Source organism: Panthera leo, chromosome B3 (assembly GCF_018350215.1).
Source record: "Panthera leo isolate Ple1 chromosome B3, P.leo_Ple1_pat1.1, whole genome shotgun sequence".
NCBI lineage: Eukaryota > Metazoa > Chordata > Mammalia > Carnivora > Felidae > Panthera > Panthera leo.
The window spans coordinates 30817257-30837188 of NC_056684.1; the positions used below are offsets into that span (position 1 = coordinate 30817257).

The window sequence follows — 19932 nt, forward strand, 5'->3', positions numbered from 1 at the left end:
CCAACCCGGGCTACCTAAACCATGACTGTTCAAGTCTTGGCCCATTGCACTGTTTTTAGCACTTAAGCATTCTGCTGAGTTTCCAGTTGCTGCTGTTAGTAACGTCATTTTCTAAAAGGTCTTACCAGGAACTGCAGTTCTTGGTATTTGAATATGTTTCCTCTTCTGAGAAGTGTGAGTTTCTTTGGTTTAGACACTGCCAGAGATAAAATGCAAATGGAGTTCATTCACAACTTCAACAAACATTTGCGCCTTCCAGAAGATAAGCCTTGTGCTAGGCCCCCCCGTGATGTAGAGAATTATAGGGACAGGACTTGGTGTCTGCCCTTGAGGAGTTCGCAGTCCAGTGAGGAAAGACACCCACCAGCAGGACGCTGAGACCATTGCTTTAGGGCTGAAAGATGCATAGAGCTTGGGGCGGGAAAGCAGAGGAGGTTCCATAGAGGAAGTTGGAGCAGAACTGAGGTTCTGAGCAGGACAGAAGGGGCTCTGCAGACAGGAGAGCGGGACTTTCTCACACAGGCAGCAGGGTATGCAGCTGCACCCTCCAGAGCAGGGCAGGACTCCCTCTGGGACCTGAAGCAGGTTCAGCACGGCTCAAGTTTAAACGAGGGTTGGGGAGCTGCCCAGGAGGAGGCTGAAGAGAGAGATGGGCCTGTGTGTTCTGCAGAGGTTTTAGATTTGATGTCATGGAAGAGCTCTGAGCCGGCCAGATCCATTCAGATTTGTCAAGTAGGCTCTTTGGCAGCTGTGGCAGTGGAAGATAGTATCTGAAACTAACCAATTCGTTTCTGCTGTGTGTTCAGGAAATGTGTCCCATTTCCTGTGGCCTCCATCTGCTTCTCACAGTGCTTTCCACCTTTCTAGGACTTCTTTTATTGGACAAAAAGACTTCACTATTCTAGTCCAGCAGTACTAGTGTCCTGTGGACAAAATTTCAGAGGGATGCAGGTCAGATCTTGTCTGACTAGCAGTTGTTCCTTTGTGTTGATTAATTCTGGGAACAGATCTGGGCAGAAGTGGTTAAGTAGAGCCCGATCACACAAATTCAGCACACCAGTGGAACTTGCCTCAGTGTTGGGCTCTTACAGAGTTGCTCAAGCTGACTCTGTAAAATCGGAGAAAGAAGACAACTGTCCCCCCCACCCCCACCCCCACCCCCGCCACCATGATCCTGCTGGCTGCAGATTTAAGCATGCCTACATCAATAAACTCTTTTCTGAATTTGGGTCAATTCTGCAATAGGAACATTGTGCTCCTCTTGCCAAGAAGCATGTTGTCGGCTGTCTAGATGCTACATGATCTTCCAAAGGAAGTCTCTAGTTTGTACTCTTAGCAGGCCAACTATATCATTTCAGGAGCTGTGCATATTAGCTAGCATCATAGAGACTTTGCCGCGCTCTGCTCAGAAATAAGCAGTCTGGAGAGGCTGCTTCCTCAAAGGACATTCTTGGAAGACAGAACATACCAGCCAAACTTATCACCATGCACAACTTGATATTGTTGAATGATAGATCAAAGGATGTATCTTAGAGGAGTGCCCCTTCTATTTTTAACCAAGGAGCCAATATTATCAATCACTGAATAGAATGTGTCTTCTGGTCATATTTCTTATGAATTATAAAACTACCTCCTGTCACCTGTTTCAAAGATGGTCGTGTAAATAAGTTGTCGTGATTGGATATTAGTTTTCTGGCCACGCTTCTGAACAGCAACCAGTTTCTTTTTTGTGGAATTATCTCTTCCCCATGCAGTGTGGTCTGGTGGGACTATAATCTCGGGGAATTGCCTTCCTTTAGCCAAACATCAGGCTCATGACTCAAGATGGGCCAATCACATGCTCCTCACCAAGCATCTGTATCTTAAGCAGAGGAACAAAGAGAGTGAATCCACTGGAATTCATTTATTTTGTCCTCAGAAAGGCAGAGGGTGTTGCTGAGAACTCACTGAACTGAACTGAGAACTCGCTGAAAGCTGTTATACTCACAGGTAGAGTTTGTCACAGTGAAAGGAAACAGATTAGTTAGCCAAGGGAAGAAATGTATGGGGCAGAGTCCCAAAAATTCTAAGTACGAGTCTTCCAGTTGTCCTCTCCCAGGGGAATCATGGACAGCATTAACTTTCCTGGGTACTGTGTGTGATGGTACTCATGGAGTATTGGCAACCAGAGAATCTGACCTGAGCCTTGGTGTCCAAAGTTTTTACTGGGACTTGGTCGTATAGACCTGATTGGCTGACCCCAGTCTCTAGCCTCTCCAGAGGTCTAGCTGATAACACATGATCCAAAGTCCTCATTTCCCCCCAATCACATTGCTAGACTGTCTAGTGTGGCCAAAGACCCCCAGGTAAACACTTTTTTAGGACATTCCAAAGGCTTAGAGCTTATTTCTAGGAGCCAAGGGCAAAGGCTACCAAGAGCAAAGGCTACCCTCCCTTTGAGCAAGGTTAAATTCCTTACTATGTACTCCCTCTATTAGATTGCAGGTTCTTTGAGGTCACAGACCTGGTCTTATTCATCTGGCATTGTGCCTGGCACTTGTATTAATTAGTGTTGGTTGGGTGAATGAAATGATGAACTGGAATGAGAAGGCAGTCTGAGGGACAGCCCCTCTCTTCTCTACTGCATAGAGTAGTGACCCTGGAGAGGAGGCTGAGTGGAGGTATATGGTGGACTGCTAATGGGTGGTTGAATATACTGTAGAGTTCTAAGAATATGAACTGTGGTTCTGTGAATGTGCCTAAAAGGACAACCTGAAAACTTTTCAGGATTGAAGCTATAGATTTCCAGCAAGGAAATGAGTAAAAACCTCACAATACATATTTTTAAGCAGATGTGGTCATTTGTTTTATGCCTTCTGATATGTAGGGCAGGAAAAGTAGAGAAAAGCCTTGAGATTTTGGCAACAGTATGACTGCTTGCTTTGGTAAGACACAATGATTTCTGAATTCCGCCCTGTCTTAGGATTCTGTGATTACACCCAGTCTTTACATCAAAACAGAACTAATTTTGGGGCGCCTGGGTGGCTCAGTCGGTTAGGCGGCCGACTTCGGCTCAGGTCATGATCTTGCGGTCCGTGAGTTCTAGCCCCGCGTCGGGCTCTGTGTTGACAGCTCAGAGCCTGGAGCCTGCTTCATATTCTGTGTCTCCCTCTCTCTGACCCTCCCCTGTTCATGCTCTGTCTCTCCCTGTCTCAAAAATAAATAAACGTTAAAAAAAAAAAAAAAAATTAAAAAAAAAAAAAAAAAAAAAAAAAAAAAAAAAAAAACAGAACTAATTTTAAGGGGCGCCTGGGTGGGGCTCAGTTGGTTAAGTGTCTAACTCTTGATTTTGGCTCAGGTCATGATCTCGTGGTTGTGAGATCGAGCCCTGCCTCAGGCATTACCCTGAGTGTAGAGCCTGCTTAAGATTCTCTTTCTCTCTCTCTGCCCCTCTCCCCCATTTGCTCTCTCTCTCTTTAAAAAAAAATACAGAGGGGTGCCTGGTAGCTCAGTCAGTTAAGCAACTGACTTCAGCTCAAGTCATGATCTCACAGTTCATGAGTTCGAGCCCCACATAGGGCTCTGTGCTGACAGCTTGGAGCCTGGAGCCTGCTTGGAATTCTGTCTCCCTCTCTTTGCCCCTCCCCTACTCACATTTTGTCTCTCTCTCAAAAATAAATATTAAAAAAATTTTTTAATTAAAAAAAAAAGAACCAAATTCATTTAAAAATTTTGTTTCCCACCAAGTCCTGAGAAGTTTGGTCTTGGGTCTTGATTTGATTGTGACTTACCCCGGGCTCCCTCCCCAGTGGGTCCACTGCAAGGCAGAGGCAAGAAGGGCCTGGGAGAGCTGAGAGGTTGGCAGTAGTGAAGACGAATTAAGAATAGCCTCCCCCAGGGGTCCTGGGTATCTCAGTGGGTTAAGCATCCAACTCGATTTGAGCTCAGGTCATGATCTCACGGTTCATGGTTTGAGCCCCACGTTGGGCTCTGCACTGACAGTGTGGAACTTGCTTGGGATTCTCTCTCTCCATTTCTGTGCTTCTCCCCTGCTGGTTCTGTCTCTTTCAAAATAAATAAATAAACTTAAAAAAGGAAAAAGCATGGCCTCAGGCAGAGCTTCTGGGTGGCTCAGTCGGTTAAGTATCTGGACTCTTGATTTCAGCTCAGGTCATGATCTTGCTGATTAGGGGTCTCACTGAGCAGGAGATGAGAAGAGACAAAATTTGAAACCCGGATAGTACTTCTGGCTAAGACTTGGCACAGACTATTAACATTTGTAGTGAACTTCCTCCCTTCTTCCTTCCCTCCGGCTGGCGGTCCTTCAAGTCTGCCCTCTGTCTCCCTCTGCTTTGGCCCTGCAGGTTTTCTCCCCAGTCAGACCCGGGAAATAAAAGATGAAACTCCAGTCTGTCAGTTCTGCTTCTCTTTGGCAACTTTAACAAAAGCTTTTATAAGGGAGGAAGTTGAAACTGGTTCAAACAAGGTTCTGTCTATTTGTGGACTTAATTTGTCCATTCTGCTCTGGACTCCCATAAGTCAAAGTGAGTGAAAGCAGTGGAACTCAGATGGTACCTCCTTCTTATATCCAATGTTTTCTCATAAGCAACTAAGTCTCCAAGGTAACCAAACCAGTTTGGTATTCTCTGGTAAAAACTGGACCTTGTTGGCTAGAAAGGACAGATCCATTCTTTTAGCAAACATTCAGTACCACCTACTGGGTACTGTATATTGTGCTAGGTTCTAAAGAAAGAGTAATGACTAAGACATGATCCCTGCCCCCAAGGAACTCATGATCTAGTGGGAGAAATGGACAAGGAAGCAAATAATTAGAGTGTTAAGTAAACTCTAGACACAGGTGTAAGGTGTGGAAGTAACATAGAATAGTGACTGATTAACCTGTGATTTGGGAGCGGCACATAAGGTGTCAGATGAGAAAATTGTATGAGGAAAGAGCCAGCTCATGTTCTCATTAAAAACAAAAACAAAAACAAAAAACAAAAAATGGCCAAGAACAGCAATAGGTAAGGACTGATCCCTAGAGTATTTGGGGTAATGGGGGAATGTAATCTACGTGGGATAAGATTTTTCATCTTTCTTGCAGGGCTCACCTTCAGCCATTCTAGTGGTGGTAGATTTAGCCTATGAGTAAACAAGAAAAAAAATGTATAGCCTAGACCCTGGTTAGCGGTATTATTTACTTATTTACTGTATGTCTGTTTGCCTTTTAGAAAAATAGCAGTAAGAATTTTGGGGGATCTTTTATAGCCAAAACATGTGTGTATAGCACAATACATCTTTTCCACAGGCAGTAGATATTTTGGAGCAATGTTTGAGAGGAGCTTTGGATTTTAGTTTATTATTTAAAAAAAAAATTTTTTTTAATGTTTATTTATTTTTGAGAGAGACAGAGACAGAATGTGAGTGGGCTGGGGCAGAGAGAGAGGGACACACAGAATCGAAGCAGGCTCCAGGCTCTGTGCTGTCAGCACAGAGCCCGACGTGGGGCTTGAACTCACGAGCTGTAAGATAATGACCTGAACTGAAGTCAGAGACTTAACTTACTGAGCCACCCAGGCACCCCTGTTTAAAAAAATGTTTAAAAAAGTTTTTATTTGTTTTTGAGAGAGTGGGGGAGGGGCAGGGAGAGAGAGGGAAGCAGGCTCCACGCTGACAGCAGAGAGCCCAATGTGGGGCTTGAACTCCCAAATCGTGAACTTATGACCTGAGCTGAAGTCAGACACTTCACCGACTGAGCCACCCTGGTGCCCCTTTATTATTTATTTTTGAAGGTGGTTGTCTTCACTGATTGATTCATTCAATAGATTTAGAAAGGCCTGCCTACTAGGTACTAGGCTCTAGATACTGAAGGGCCAGGGGCCAACAAGATACAAGTGGTTCCTGACTTTCTGGAGCTTACTGTCTCATAGAGCAGCAGAGACTAGGCTGATGGACGTAGAAACAAGGGCACAATTAGGAACAGTGATCAGCTCTCTGATAAAAGAATAAGAGGGCACTGTGAGAGAGAGCAACAGGGAGTCTCAGTGTAGGGAGTAGCCAATGACCATCTTGCTGAGGAGGTGACTTTTTTTTTTTTTTTTAATATTTTTTTTTCAACGTTTTTTATTTATTTTTGGGACAGAGAGAGACATAGCATGAACGGGGAAGGGGCAGAGAGAGAGGGAGACACAGAATCGGAAACAGGCTCCAGGCTCTGAGCCATCAGCCCAGAGCCTGACGCGGGGCTCGAACTCACGGACCGCGAGATCGTGACCTGGCTGAAGTCGGACGCTTAACCGACTGCGCCACCCAGGCGCCCCAGGAGGTGACTTTTGAGTTGAGACCTTAAGGATGAGTCAGATTTGTCTGGTGAAGAAGGTGGGAGGAAGGGGAGGATAAGGTTTCTAGACAGAGACCTGAACCCTTTGCTTTAAAAGCAAAAAACAGGGGGCGCCTGGGTGGCTCAGTCAGTTAAGCATCCAACTCTTGACTTCCAGCTCAGGTCATGATGTTTTGGTCATGATCTCACATGGTCCTGAGATTGAGCCCATGTCGGGTTCTGCTCTGGGCCTGGGTGTGGAGTCTTCTTAAGAGTCTCTCCCCCTCTGCCCCTCCTCTACTCACACACATGTGCTCTCCTTGTCTCTCTCTCTCTCAAAAATTAATTAATTAATTAATTAATTAATTAATGTAAAAACCAAAAGTGCAATTCATAACACCCCTCCTGCCAATATTCCTCTTTGTAATTTATTTTTTACTTTCAGATTTCAGTTCATGTTAATTTAATAAAAATGTGATTTTTGTCTGTCACCTATATTTGCCCAACCCTATCCTCACCTTCCTCCCGAGGCCCTGCAGCCAAGCATTAAAAAATCTGAGGAGGCTATGTCAATACATGTGGATCTACCTTTATATTTTTTGCAAAATGATAATTTCAGCTATCTCATGCTGTGATGGTGAGATTAGATGAAGTCATTTAGAACAGTGCTTGGCACATGGTAGGGACACAAATGTGAACTTAGTATTTCAGTGTATGTGTGTACTGTAATTTCATTACTGAGTTTTCTATTGATGGACCATTATGTTGTTTCCAATCATTTGCTATTAGAAACCATTTGGCATCCCTAAGATTTGATTGACTATGATAACAGATAGTACCATACTTGATTTTGTTGGTTCAAGTGTGCAGTTAAAGGCAAGCCTTTGTACTCCGATTCTCCTAGGATTACTGATGAAAGCAAATCCAGCCAGCTCCCTTGTTCTTAGTTTTGTTACCCCTGTGTCTGCTCAGAAACTTCCAAACGTTGTCCTGTTAGGACTATGATAGGCAGCAGTTCTGGAGAGCTGTCCTCTTACACACCCACACGCCCACACACACAGCTGTGCCTCTGAAAACACTGCTGAGTTTTCTCTCCTAGCTCACTCTGTTAGATTTCTCCCTTTATTTACTTATTTTTCTTAATTTTTCAAAAAATTTAATGTTTATTTATTTTGAAAGAGAGGCAGAGTGAGAGCAGGTGAGGGGCAGAGAGAGGAGACACAGAATCCAAAGCAGGCTCCAGGCTCTGAGCAGTCAGCACAGGGCCCAACGCGGGGCTCAAACCCACGGATCCGTGAGATCATGACCTAAGCTAAAGTCAGAAGCTTAACGCACTGAGATACCCAGGAGCCCCAAACCTCTCCCTTTATTAATTCTCTTCACCTGATCCCTGTACTAGGACTTTAAATGCCTGGATCCAAGTTCTAGCCCAACACTAATTAATTAGCTAGCTGTGTGACTTTGAAGAAATCACTGACCCCCGGTGTCCTGAGAATCACTAGGCAAAACTTCTCCTGTGTACACTCAGCAGTGTGTGCTTGCTCAGGTCCCGCTATTTCCTACTCCAGCTTAGTTCTAGAGCCATTCGCCTGCTCTGGGAGAAAAACTATATTTAAGTTACTATTTAAATTTGGGGGGGGGGGCGGAGATTATATATCCACAGCAAGATTTAAACACGCTACGCTGTTGGAAGCCAAAATAGTAATTACTCTTGAGGAGTAGTGACTGGGAGGGGACATAAGGGGGATTTTGGCAAGTTGGGAATGTTCTATTTCTTTTTTTTTAACGTTTATTTATTTTTGAGACAGAGAGAGACAGAGCATGAACGGGGGAGGGGCAGAGAGAGAGGGAGACACAGAATCTGAAGCAGGCTCCAGGCTCCGAGCCATCAGCCCAGACCCCGACGCGGGGCTCGAACTCACAGACTGTGAGATCGTGACCTGAGTCAAAGTCGGACACTTAACCGACTGAGCCACCCAGGTGCCCCAAGGGAATGTTCTATTTCTTGATCTGTGTGTTGGTTATATGGGTGTGCTCAGTTTATGAAAATTCACCATGCTGTATGCTTCACCTTTCTGTATGTATGTTATACTTCAATAAAAAGTTAGCAAAAAAAGAAAACCAAAAACTTAAAATGTGCAAAAGACCATATAGGGAAAAGTCCCTCTTTCCCTTCTGTTCTCCTGACTCTGGCTTCTCCTCTTGAAAGACAATCAAATCAGTGATCTTTTCCTTCCTTCCTTCCTTCCTTCCTTCCTTCCTTTTTCTTTCTTTTTTTCTTTTTATGTTTATTTTTTTTGAGACACACACACACACACACACACACACACACACACACAGTGCAAGCCGGGGAGGGGCAGAGAGGGAAACAGAATCCAAAGCAGGCTCCAGGCTCTGAGCTGTCAGCACAGAGCCTGACATAGGACTCAAACTCACAGACCATGAGATCATGACCAAAGTCGGACGCTCAACCAACTGAACCACCCAGGCACCCTAACCAGTGATCTTTCTTCTGTATCCTCCCAAACCCTTTCTACCTATAAATAAGTTTATATGTTCTTTTTTTTTTTTTTTGTACAAATGATATCATTATGTACACTATTTGAGTCTTGTTTTTTTTTTTAATTTTTTTTAATATTTATTTTTGAGAAAGAGAGAAATAGAGCACGAGCGGGGGAGGGGCAGAGGGCAAGAAGGAGACACAGAATCTGAAGCAGGCTGCAGGCTCTGAGCAAGCTGTCAGCGCAGAGCCTGATGCGGGGCTCAAACCCACAAACTGTGAGATCATGACCTGAGCCAAAGTCGGATGCCACCCAGGCACCCCGAGTCTTGTTGTTTCTACTTCACAATATAACTCAGGGATCATTCCATATCCTTACATGTGGAAGAGACCATTGTGTTGTTCATTGTTGTAACCCCAGTATGTACTGGGGTTGGCAAATCCAGTGCTTGGCATGAAAATATACTTGTTTAATAAATAGATTGCCTTCCAGAGAGGTATCCGGTTGCAATACTGAAACCGTAACTCTTGTATGGGGTGATGAACTCAACCAAGAGTCAGCTTTATTGGTGCAAATAACCCGAGATAGAAGAAACAGATCCAAGTTCCAGGGGTTTCTTGTTTTATTCATGGCAAATTATGCTCAGAAACTGACATTATCTTTGCCAATAATTTAACACAGGTTCACTGCAGGAATTATAATTTATAATAATATTTCACAAGCCAGTAGCACACAGGATAATATCTCTTAAGTCAATAAAGAAATAGCATAATCTAAACCAATGATAGATTAATTACACTATCGTTGCAGACAAAGGGACGATGAAAGAGATGAATGAAAGTCCAAATTTAGATGATGTGTACATTTCTACCAGTTGGTTCTTGGTAGAGTCCAACTAAAAGCGAGGTGTCAGCTGCCAGCGTAGGTCCCTCCCTGCTTGGGGCATGTGGCTATCAGGCTATGGTTGGCAGCCATAAGGGGGCTGCTCTGAAGGTTATGTCTTCAGAACATTTACATATCTTGTGCCACTGCCTACAAGGAGTAGCCTGGCCGAGGCAGGAACAGATGTCCCTTCTCTTCCTCAGACTGCTGCACAGCTTACCACCACTGCTGACGAAGAGTAGGCCACAGTAGGAGCAAATGTCTCAAGATCTTTGGAAACCTATTTAGATCAGCAAAGAGTAGCCTTGTCCAAACTGAACAATCTAGAGTTACTGTTCAAACCTCCTGGTTTTTAAAGTTTAAAAGTCCATCACATGATGGACACCACTGGTGTTTCTATGGTGTCAGTGACGTAATGGTCCTCTTTACTCCGGGTGCAAGAGTTCGATAAGAACGTCCTAATACCAAACTTCAAAACAATTTCATCAAAACAAATTAAAACCACAAATAACTTTGTTCCAAAACATGGATCTGAAATCGTGACGAGTCAGTGCACAACATTTTTCTAACCAAGGGCAACTTGAAGTTCTTATTTTAATGATGCAGAAATGAGATGAAGTCAGTGGTTGCTTCTGAAATCCTCGAAGGAGCATCAGAAGCCAGAGCACCTTCCTCTGTTGTCTGAAGACCTCTCCCTTGGATGTCTCTCCTAGCTCTCCAGGGCTTCAGCCATTAGGACTAGCTGTGGCTTGTTAGCTGGATCCCTTTTGGAATATTTCTTTTTGGACTGAAATGATGCAACAACATACTAGACCAGCCCTGCCTTCCCTGTGCCTCTCCTACGGATCCCAAGACTGTCCTGTAACACCCTTCACGCTCTTTGCTGTGATTGCCCAAGTGAAAACCCAAGGTTTGCAAAGGCTGTGTAATTCCGGCATCAGGTTTGAAATCGGATGCTGCTTTTGTGAGGGACTAAAATTAGCCATCCTGGTTATGGATTACAGAATACGCGCAACAAAGAGAAAGTGAGAGCAGGGTCTGTTCCTTCACCAGACCTCCTGGACGTCGCAGGCAACCTTTACAGGGTCTTCCAGTCAGCAAGTGACATGGAAACAGATGAGGATTGGTGGGTCCCTCACACGACGGGGCAGCAGCAAGTAACCCCGGCGAGGTGCCCGACAGCAGCTCGTTTTCAAACGAATGTATTCTCTTCCTCCTCCACGGAACTGAACCGTAAAACTCACGCCCCTTTCTTCCTCGTACCCCATCCTCGCAGCCCGGAGTCGCCGAAGCCCCTCCCAGCGCCGGTCCCTCCGGTCTCCCCTCCCCCGCCCCCTGTTTCCCCCGCCTGGGCTCCTCTCTGTCTCCCCCTCCCGGACAGCGTCCGCGCTCGGCCGGCCCTCCCGCCGCCTGTTTGTGAATGAGACGCTCAGTTTCTCAATGGAGCCGCGGGGGGCTCGGGCGGACGCGGCGCGGCCGCAGCGCTGGCCCTGAGCCCGGAGGGGGGCGCCTTTTCCTCGCTCCCTCCCCTCTTCCCTCCCTCCCGCCGCCGCGGCTTTTGAGGAACGGGACTGAGAGGCCGCCGCGCAGGTCGCCGGGGCCCGCATCCCCGAGGACTCCGCCTCACGCTCCGGAGGAGCCAGACGCCGAGGAGGCCGGCGGCCTTCGGGAAATTTCCGCCGAGACCCTCCACTCTGGGCTTAGAAAGTTCTTGAGTTCGTATTTCCTTTTTAAATCCCGGTTGGCTATTAGCTCTTCGCCGGCACCTTTTTTTTTTTTTTTTTTTCCGGGAGAAGAGGGGGAGTGCGGGGAAAGGAGAGAAGAAAAAAAAGGATTTCCGCCCGGAGAGAGCGACAGTTGTGAGAGCTTTTCCTTCAGGAGACAGGAGCGGCGTTCGCGGCCGCCGCGGGCGCCCGGCCCCGCCGGCCCCACCATGCGCGAGCCGGCCTCCGGCTGTTGAGGCACGGAGACGCGGAAGCGTCGGCCGGCAGCACCGGGCTCTCGGCGCTCCCGGGCGCGTTCGGTCGGCCGGGCGGCGGCGGCGGGATGGAGCCCGCGACCGCGCCCCAGCCCGACATGGCGCCGGAGCTGACCCCGGAGGAGGAGCAGGTAAGCGGGGCCGCGGCCGCGGCGGTGGGTGTGTCCGGACCCCCGAGGCCTAGGCCGGCCTCTGCCCGCGGAGGCCGCGCGCTCCACGGCCCCCGGCCCGCGGGTGCCCCTTCCCCCGGCGACCGCGCCCCAGGCCGTCAGCCCCCGACCCGGGGGACGCCGCGGGACGCAGCTCCCGGCCTCTTCGGTCCCTTAGGCTTACGGGCCTCAGATCGCCCCCTCCCCCCATCCTGGTGGTAATTCAAGTTCCTTGGACTGGGGGGCCTCCCTTTCCCTCCCACCACCCTCGACCCCCGACGTTTGCTGAACACCTACTTGCCTTCGGGCCCTCCACCCCTATAAATGTTCAGCTTCTTTCCTTAAGGGTTTGTGGTTTTTTTAAGGACAGGCAAAGTCCCGTTTGGGGGGAGGATTCCTGTGGGCAACATCTCCCCACCCGAGGAGAGTGGTGATAGGCAGTGGGTACGTAGATGCCCTAGATTTTCAGATGAGCCCCTCGGGCTTCTCACAGGGCTGTGGCAGGCCTACTTGGGCAGATTCTGGAAGATCCAGGCCTCATGCACCCGAAGCCCCTGGCCTGGACCGCCCTATTCAGCGCTCTCAAACTGGGCGCATCCCCTCACCCCCACTTCCCTACCCACCCTCCCATCTCATCTCGCTGTCTCCATCTTTCTGGAGCCTATGTTGAGCTCCATTGTCCCTTAAAGCTTATGACCTTCAGTTCCCAGGAGGAAGTGGTTTGCGGTGTCATTCTGGGGGTTTGGGTAAGGGAAAAGCCCAGGGCCCTTGTATCTTTCCCTCCCCCACATTCCTTTTGGGGAGACACGGACCACTCCTTCAGAGGAAGATTGGAAAATCTGCTAGCTGAGATTGGGAACCCTAAAGACTTTCGCTATCTCTTCCTTGGCACTGCCCATACCCGGCTTTAGCTATGCTCAAATATAGCCATAGTCTGATTTCATGTTTAAAAAAACGAAAACCTGAAATAAGAAAAAGATGAACCATACCGGTAACCCGTTTCAGGCCCTTCAGCCCTTATTCCCAAGGACCACATTTGGTAGCACAGTCTCTAGGGTGGAGACAGTCCGATTTTACAAACTAGTATTAGTTAATGGGCTTAAGACCTGATTTTTAAAAAGCTCTTGACTTTTCTCCTTATTTGCGGAGATGACATTTTTCACATTTGGCCTCAAACCACTATCTTGCCTTTTCACGCCTTGAGATAAAATCAGCATGGGAGGAAAAAAAAATTCTGCTCTGTAGGAGCAGTGGTAACATCCTGGTATCTGCAGTTGAGTGTTAATAAAATGCTAGTCAAGGCCTAGTGCAAGCAGGTGGCCAAGGAGCCTGTCCTTCCAGAATTAGGGAATTACTTCAGTACTAAGGTTGTGGTGTTGATTTTAAAGAGGCAAAACCCATTCACTTCTTTTCCTTGGATTAGTCAGATTTAGAGTTTCTATGTTTCTATGACTTAAAGACATTAGCATTCCACTATGAAAATGGGATTAGGTTGCAAGTTAAAAAATTAAAACCAAGGAAAGCAAGTATTGATAAAGTCAGTGCTTTACTCTGTATAGAGTATTTGCATATACTTTTATAGTGTTTAGTAAAATCTTTGTATTTAGTGAAAATCTTTTACAGTGAATAAACGTGATGGGCATTAGTAAGGACTGGATGGTAACAGTAAAATATTTTTATATTAAGATCAAGAAGGTATGTGGGTTTTTAAAATCATACCTTTTCCTACAAAATGTCAGGTTTTCTACAAGCATTTCAAAATGTTGAAGCAAACATAAAAGTAGTAGCATAGTTCCAATTATTGTGATTGTAATGAAATTGTAAAATTTCATAGTTTAATATCACATAAGAGCACTCTTCACTGTTATGATTTATTTAGACTATGTTAAGCAGCCGCAAATTCATGTTGGTCTTATCTAAGTAGTGATCATGGGATATGACACATTCATTTCATAATGCTGCCCCATTGCTGAAACCAATTTTATTTATTTATTATCAAAAAATTTTTAATGTTTTATTTATTTTTGAGAGAGAGAGAGACAGAGCGCGCGCGAGCGAGCGAGCGAGCGTGAGGCGGGGGGAGGGCCAGAGAGAGGGAGACACAGAATCATCCAGAGCAGGCTCCAGGTTCTGAGCTGTCAGCACAGAGCCTGACCAGGGGCTCAAACTCAGGAACGCCTTGAGATCATGACCTGAGCTGAAGTCGGATGCTTAACCAACCCAGCCACCCAGGTGCCCCTCAAACCAATTTTAGAACTTATTTTAAAGCTTGTGGCAGAATCTTTCAGATATCTTCAGTGTTGGAAACATCTTATCCTTTTGAGGGTCAATTTGCTTTTTGGAAATACCAATCTTTTGGAATCTTATAAGTAAAGGATCACGCTAGGTTAACACAGATTCAGGCGAAAATGAAATACATTTATGCATTTAGGTCCTTTTGGGGGGTAGGTAACTAACTGCTTTAAAGATGTTTCTGGAGCAGATCTCTCCTGAATGGTATATTCTTGTATATAGTCATGTGAATCAGAAACCCGGAAGTTTCTTGAACATTTTGCTTTCCCTCAGGCCCTGTACACTACACATCATCAGATTTTCCTGAATATCTCTCGAATTCATCAACTTCTTCCACTATCACCATCACCCTAGTCCCCAAGCTGTTGTTAAATGTATCCTTACAGAACTTTTGTTTCCTACCTGATCATCTGCATTCCTTACTCTTATTCCAGAAGGCAAAAGCAAATTGAAAATCTCATTGTGTCTCCAGTCTGCCTCCCTGCCCCTAAAAGAAGCATTTATAAAACCCTTCAGTGGCTTTTCATTACTCTTGGGATATAACAACTCCTGAGTATGATCTACAATGCATGGGCCCTGAGTGTGGTCTAGAGCCCTAGCTAATTCTCACACCTCATCTTTCCTCCAGGCACACAGGCCTTTTGGTCCTGCAGTCTTGCTGTTTTCTCCTGGTACAGGGTCTTTGTACAGACTGCTTTCCCCTGTCTGGGAACACCTGCCACTGTTAACTCTCTCTTCATCCTCAGCTTTTGCTTCCTCAGGAAGGCCTTGATCTCCCCAATTAAGTTAGATCTGTGTTACTGGCTCTTAGAGTACCATGTACTGTCCTTTATATCACTTTTCACAAGTTTACACTATTTGTGGGATTGCATGACTGGAAGCTCCATGAGGGTTGGAACTGTGTCTACTTTTGCCCATCGCCATATGCACATCGCCTAGCATAATGATTGGCACTTAGTGTATGGACATTCTGGAAATACTTGTGGAACAAAGAGTAGTTCGGTACATGAATAGAACACAGCATCATCTCCTTTCTGAGGGGCTTGTAAAAATAAGGACATTGTTCATTTTTACATATACTTCTGAAGGTCATCATTATTGCTTTGTAGTCCCATTTCCTATCTAGGCATGTGCTGAACTGATATATCAAATTCTCATTTGTAACTCTGATGTTTCTTGCCTTTATTTTTTCAGTTCCCAGTAATTAACAGAGCTTACAATTGAGTTACAAGAAAAAGTGAGCTTTGCCTTTAATAAATTTACATGAATAGCAACAGGGTAATAACAGTAACTGTTTCCTGAGTTTCTGCTTTGAGTCAGGCTCCGCGCTGGGCATTTCACATACGATTAATCCTCATACGATTGGAATTATTACCTCATTTTGCAAACAAGAAAACTCAGACTGAGAGAAGGAAATTGCCCAAGGTCACATAGCTAGCAAGCAATGGAGCCATGATTTCCACCCAGTTCTGGGTTATTCTGCCTCCACTGCAAATGTTCCCTGAATTATACTACATAACTTCTCATGAAGCAGCTAGTTACCTTACTAAGATGTCTGCATGCATGTATAATAGTTAATTTTGTTGGTTTGGGTATTGATATATGTGTATTTGGTTTTGATGATGTGTCTTAAAATATGGTTTAAAAATTGCACAGAAGAAAAATTTTGGAAGACCTTTACTCAGACCTATTGCCAACAGAGACATACACAGTCTATGCAAGAAATTGTGATGAAAATACTCTTGAGAAAAAATGTGTTCCCTAAGATAGGATTGACAAACTCTCCATTTTGAGGTGTGGTCACAATAAAAATTTAATTTTTTGATATCTTCTTTAGCTTTTGTATAGGAGAAATAACTATTCATGGAACCAAATATGAAGAATAGTATCTCTCCAAACTTTATTTTTTTATTTTTTTTAACATTTATTTATTTTTGAGACAGAGAGAGACAGAGCATGAACGGGGGAGGGTCAGAGAGAGAGGGAGACACAGAATCTGAAACAGGCTCCAGGCTCTGAGCAGTCAGCACAGAGCCCGACGCGGGGCTTGAACCCACGGACAGTGAGATCGTGACCTGAGCCGAAGTCGGCCGCTTAACCGACTGAGCCACCCAGGCGCCCCATCTCCAAACTTTAAAAAGCTAGGTGTTTTGTATGTTAATATGTACATATAAAAGCCTTTCTTCATGGGCTGGCAAAATTATAAGTTTGGCAGTGTGAAGGGTAATTTCTACATATCAGCATTAGTCTTCATTTTTATTATGTTACTAATTGTCTTAATTTCACTTTGCCAGAGCATATACTAACATTTGTAACTTGACCTGAAGTTGATAATTTTTGAATTATAGTTAACTTGAAAGATAATTAAGGGTTTCTTGAAGGGGGGGATAAAAAAGGGGGTCTCTTACTCATCTGTTCTATGTCTAAAACCTACAGAAAGTTTAAGTGGGACTCCCTGAGTTACATCTGTTTGCGCATAAGTTGTGAGAACTCTCTCTTTGTAATCAAACCATAAAATAAAGACTCACCTAGGATTCTAAGGATACTCAAATTCAGAAATTACAGCTTTTAAGGGTCTTGATTTTACATGGATTTCCCAGTAGTGATTAATAGGATAGAAGAATAGTTTTCAAGGCGCCTGGGTGGCTCAGTCAGTTAAGCGTCGGACTTCTGCTAAGGTCATGATCTCACAGTTCTTGAGCCTTGAATCAAGCCTTGCATCGAGCCTCGCATCGGGCTGTGGGCTGTCAGCTCGCAGTCTGCTTTGGATCCTCTGTCTCTCTCTCTCTCCCTCTCTCTCTCCCTCTCTCTCTCCCTCTCTCTCTCCCTCTCTCTCTCCCTTCCCCCCTCCCATGTGCGCTTTCTCTCTCTCTCAAAAATAAATAAACTCTGAAAAGAACAGAGTAGTTTTCTAAAGTACTTATGCATTTATGCATATTTTTATTTTATGTTGTTTAATTAATTTATTTTTGTGATAATGATTTCAGGAATTGAATTTAGTGATTCATCACTTATATAGAACACCCAGTGTTCATCCCAACAGGTGTCCTCCTTAATACCCCTTGCCCATTTAGCCCATCCCCCACTCAACACCCCTCCAGCAACCCTTAGTTTGTTCTCTGTATTTAAGAGTCTCTTAAGGTATGCCTCCCTTTGTTTTGTTTTGTTTTAATTTTTTTAATGTTTATTTATTGAGAGACAGAGAGAGGCAGAGTGTGAGTCAGGGAGGGGCAGAGAGAAAGAGAGAGACACAGAATCTGAAGCAGGCTCCAGACTCTGAGCTGTTAGCACAGAGCCCGACGCAGGGCTTGAACCCATGAACCGTTAGACGATGACCTGAGCCAAAGTCAGATACTTATCTGACTGAGTCACCCAGGCTCCCCTTTCTCTCTGTTTTTATATTATTATTATTTTTTTTTTATAAAAATTTTTTTTAACGTTTTATTTATTTTTGAGACAGAGAGAGACAGAGCATGAATGGGGGAGGGTCAGAGAGAGAGGGAGACACAGAATCTGAAACAGGCTCCAGGCTCTGAGCAGTCAGCCCAGAGCCTGACGCGGGGCTCGAACTCACGGACCGTGAGATCGTGACCTGAGCTGAAGTCGGATGTTTAACCAACTGAGCCACCCAGGCGCCCCTGTTTTTATATTATTTTTGCTTCCCTTCCCTTATGTTCATCTGTTTTGTATCTTAAATTCTTGTTTTACTTTTTTTAAGATTTGATTTTTAAGTGGGGCGCCTGGGTGGCTCAGCTGGTTAAATGTCTGAATTTGGCCCAGGTCATGATCTCACAGTTCGTGAGTTCGAGCCCCACATCAGGCTCTGTGTTGACAGCTTGGAGCCTGGAGCCTGCTTTGGATTCTGTGTCTCCCTCTCTCTCTGCCCCTCCCTAGCTCACGTTCGCTCGCGCACGTGCGCGCGCTCTCTCTCTCTGTCAAAAATAAATAAACTTAAAAAAAAAAAGATTTGATTTTTAAATAATCTCTACCCCCAACATAGGGCTCAAACTCATAACCCCAAGATCAGGAGTCATGTGTGCCACTGACTGAGCCAGCCAGGCACCACGCATATTTTCATCTTAGACCAAAGTTGGTTTTAATAACTTGTATAATGCTTCTTGCACATTAAAAATAATTCATGAATTTCTTTAAAGTTGCTGTAACAAATAATCTAATATTTATTTTCAAAGCCTCTAAAGAAAATTTCTATTTTAGAGTTAATGTTGTTCAGAGCATTATTGTGAAGTTAGTAAGTTAGTGCTTACATTGTAAGCACTCAGTAAAGTTAGCCTTTATCATAATATTCTCTGTTTTTGAATAGTGAAAGATTTTAGAGCCAAGTTAGCTTAAACTAATCCCAAGGGAGAAAAATATTTATATTTACCCTGGGGATTATCACTTAGCATGGATTCATATGAATGCCAGAAAATAGTTATCTTGTAACTCTATCACATAGTTTTCAAAAACCTATTCTAATTCTATGCTGTGGTTTGTGTTCTTATAACAGGGATCATCTGAAGCTAAAAATTTAACTGCCTTGCAGTGGACTTCAGAGATTTTTGGCATTTTTCCCAAGGGCAAGGGTTTTTGTCCCGGTTCTTGTGGCCAAGAACTTCCCTTTTCCCACAGCCTCACATGTCCTGTGCTAAATGTCATCTGTCCCCCCAGAAGTATCCATACGTCAAGGACCAGATGATTCATAACATTAAGTAGAGGCCTTCCAGAGAGCGGAAAGATGAAGAATTCTCATTATTTTCGTTATTGCCAGTAACTAATGATGTTGTAATTAACAATCAGGTGAAATCTCATCTGGATGTGAGAATTTTACTCTGTTAAAATTTCTGAGCATATCAATGGCCTTGGACTTCACTTTTGTGGATGTTAAGGAACCTGGAGGTTTTCTCTAGGAACCTGACTTTTAGTCAGGTTCAATTCAATTAATGAATTGAAAAGTAAGACACTTCCTTTGGAAAGGAGCTGAACTGTTTCACAGAGGTAAAAGTTAAATGTTCTCTCTCTCTCTCTCTCTCTCAAAAATTCACATTAAAAAAAAAATTAGATGCCATCGTCCTCTGTTCATATGCTAAAACCTACAGTGCCAGTTACAGCCATTTCATGCTTGTTCTACCACCCGCCTCGATGTCTCACAAAACTGGGGATATTTCCTTTTTCCAAATCAGTCATTATCATATTTGCCACCTGTGCATGCCTCTGTACAAGAGCTCCTTGGTTGCTCTTTCTGGCCACTGGAATAGTCCCTGTTTTTTATTCCTCTTCCTCCGGAGTAGGAGCAGATGTTCCTGGAACAGGTATTTTAGCCTGTATTCTTCAGTGCTGGAGGGCCTATACCTGCTGGAAGGAGCACTTTCATGTCTGACTTTGAAAAGACCTCTTGAGTAACTAACTGAAATGGCATGAGATAGGCAGCAGGGGTGGGAGACTGAGATGCCGTAGAGCCCATGGGAAGAGTGGTTTGTTTATTAAGGATTGGTTATCTCTTAGATCTAGATTATGAAATGATGAGAACAAAACAGGTTAGAGGTGACTTTTTCTTTAGTTTCTGATTCTAAGAAAAGCATTCCATTTTTCTCTAGGAAAGACCGTTTCTGTTTTATGTATTGGTTTCCTCTGAAATACCAAACCCACCCAAAACACACATGCATAGTTCTTGTCTTTTATTCAGCACAGGTGGCACAGAAATGACTAGCTTTATGGAATTCTTATGAAACCAGAATTCTCAGAATTGATGGGTGGATTCTAAAGAGAGCTGTCTATGACTTTAGTACTGAAGTGTCTAGGGACATTAATCCGTAAATTACTTGTTCATTCCTT

General features: G+C 44.5%; 1 protein-coding gene across 2 annotated transcripts in view; it reads left to right on the top strand.

Annotated features, from left to right (window-relative positions):
• The first annotated feature begins 11592 nt into the window (after positions 1-11592).
• The window catches only part of PTPN9 (protein tyrosine phosphatase non-receptor type 9), an 83562-nt gene continuing 75222 nt past the window's right edge, over positions 11593-19932 (top strand). Inside the window, exon 1 of one of the 2 annotated variants that reach the window (XM_042941368.1) lies at positions 11593-11790. In XM_042941368.1, the coding sequence (XP_042797302.1) occupies positions 11728-11790 (63 nt within the window). In that variant the 5' untranslated portion in view covers positions 11593-11727. The remainder of the gene's footprint in view (positions 11791-19932) is intronic. The other variant, XM_042941367.1, reaches the window with a different exon arrangement.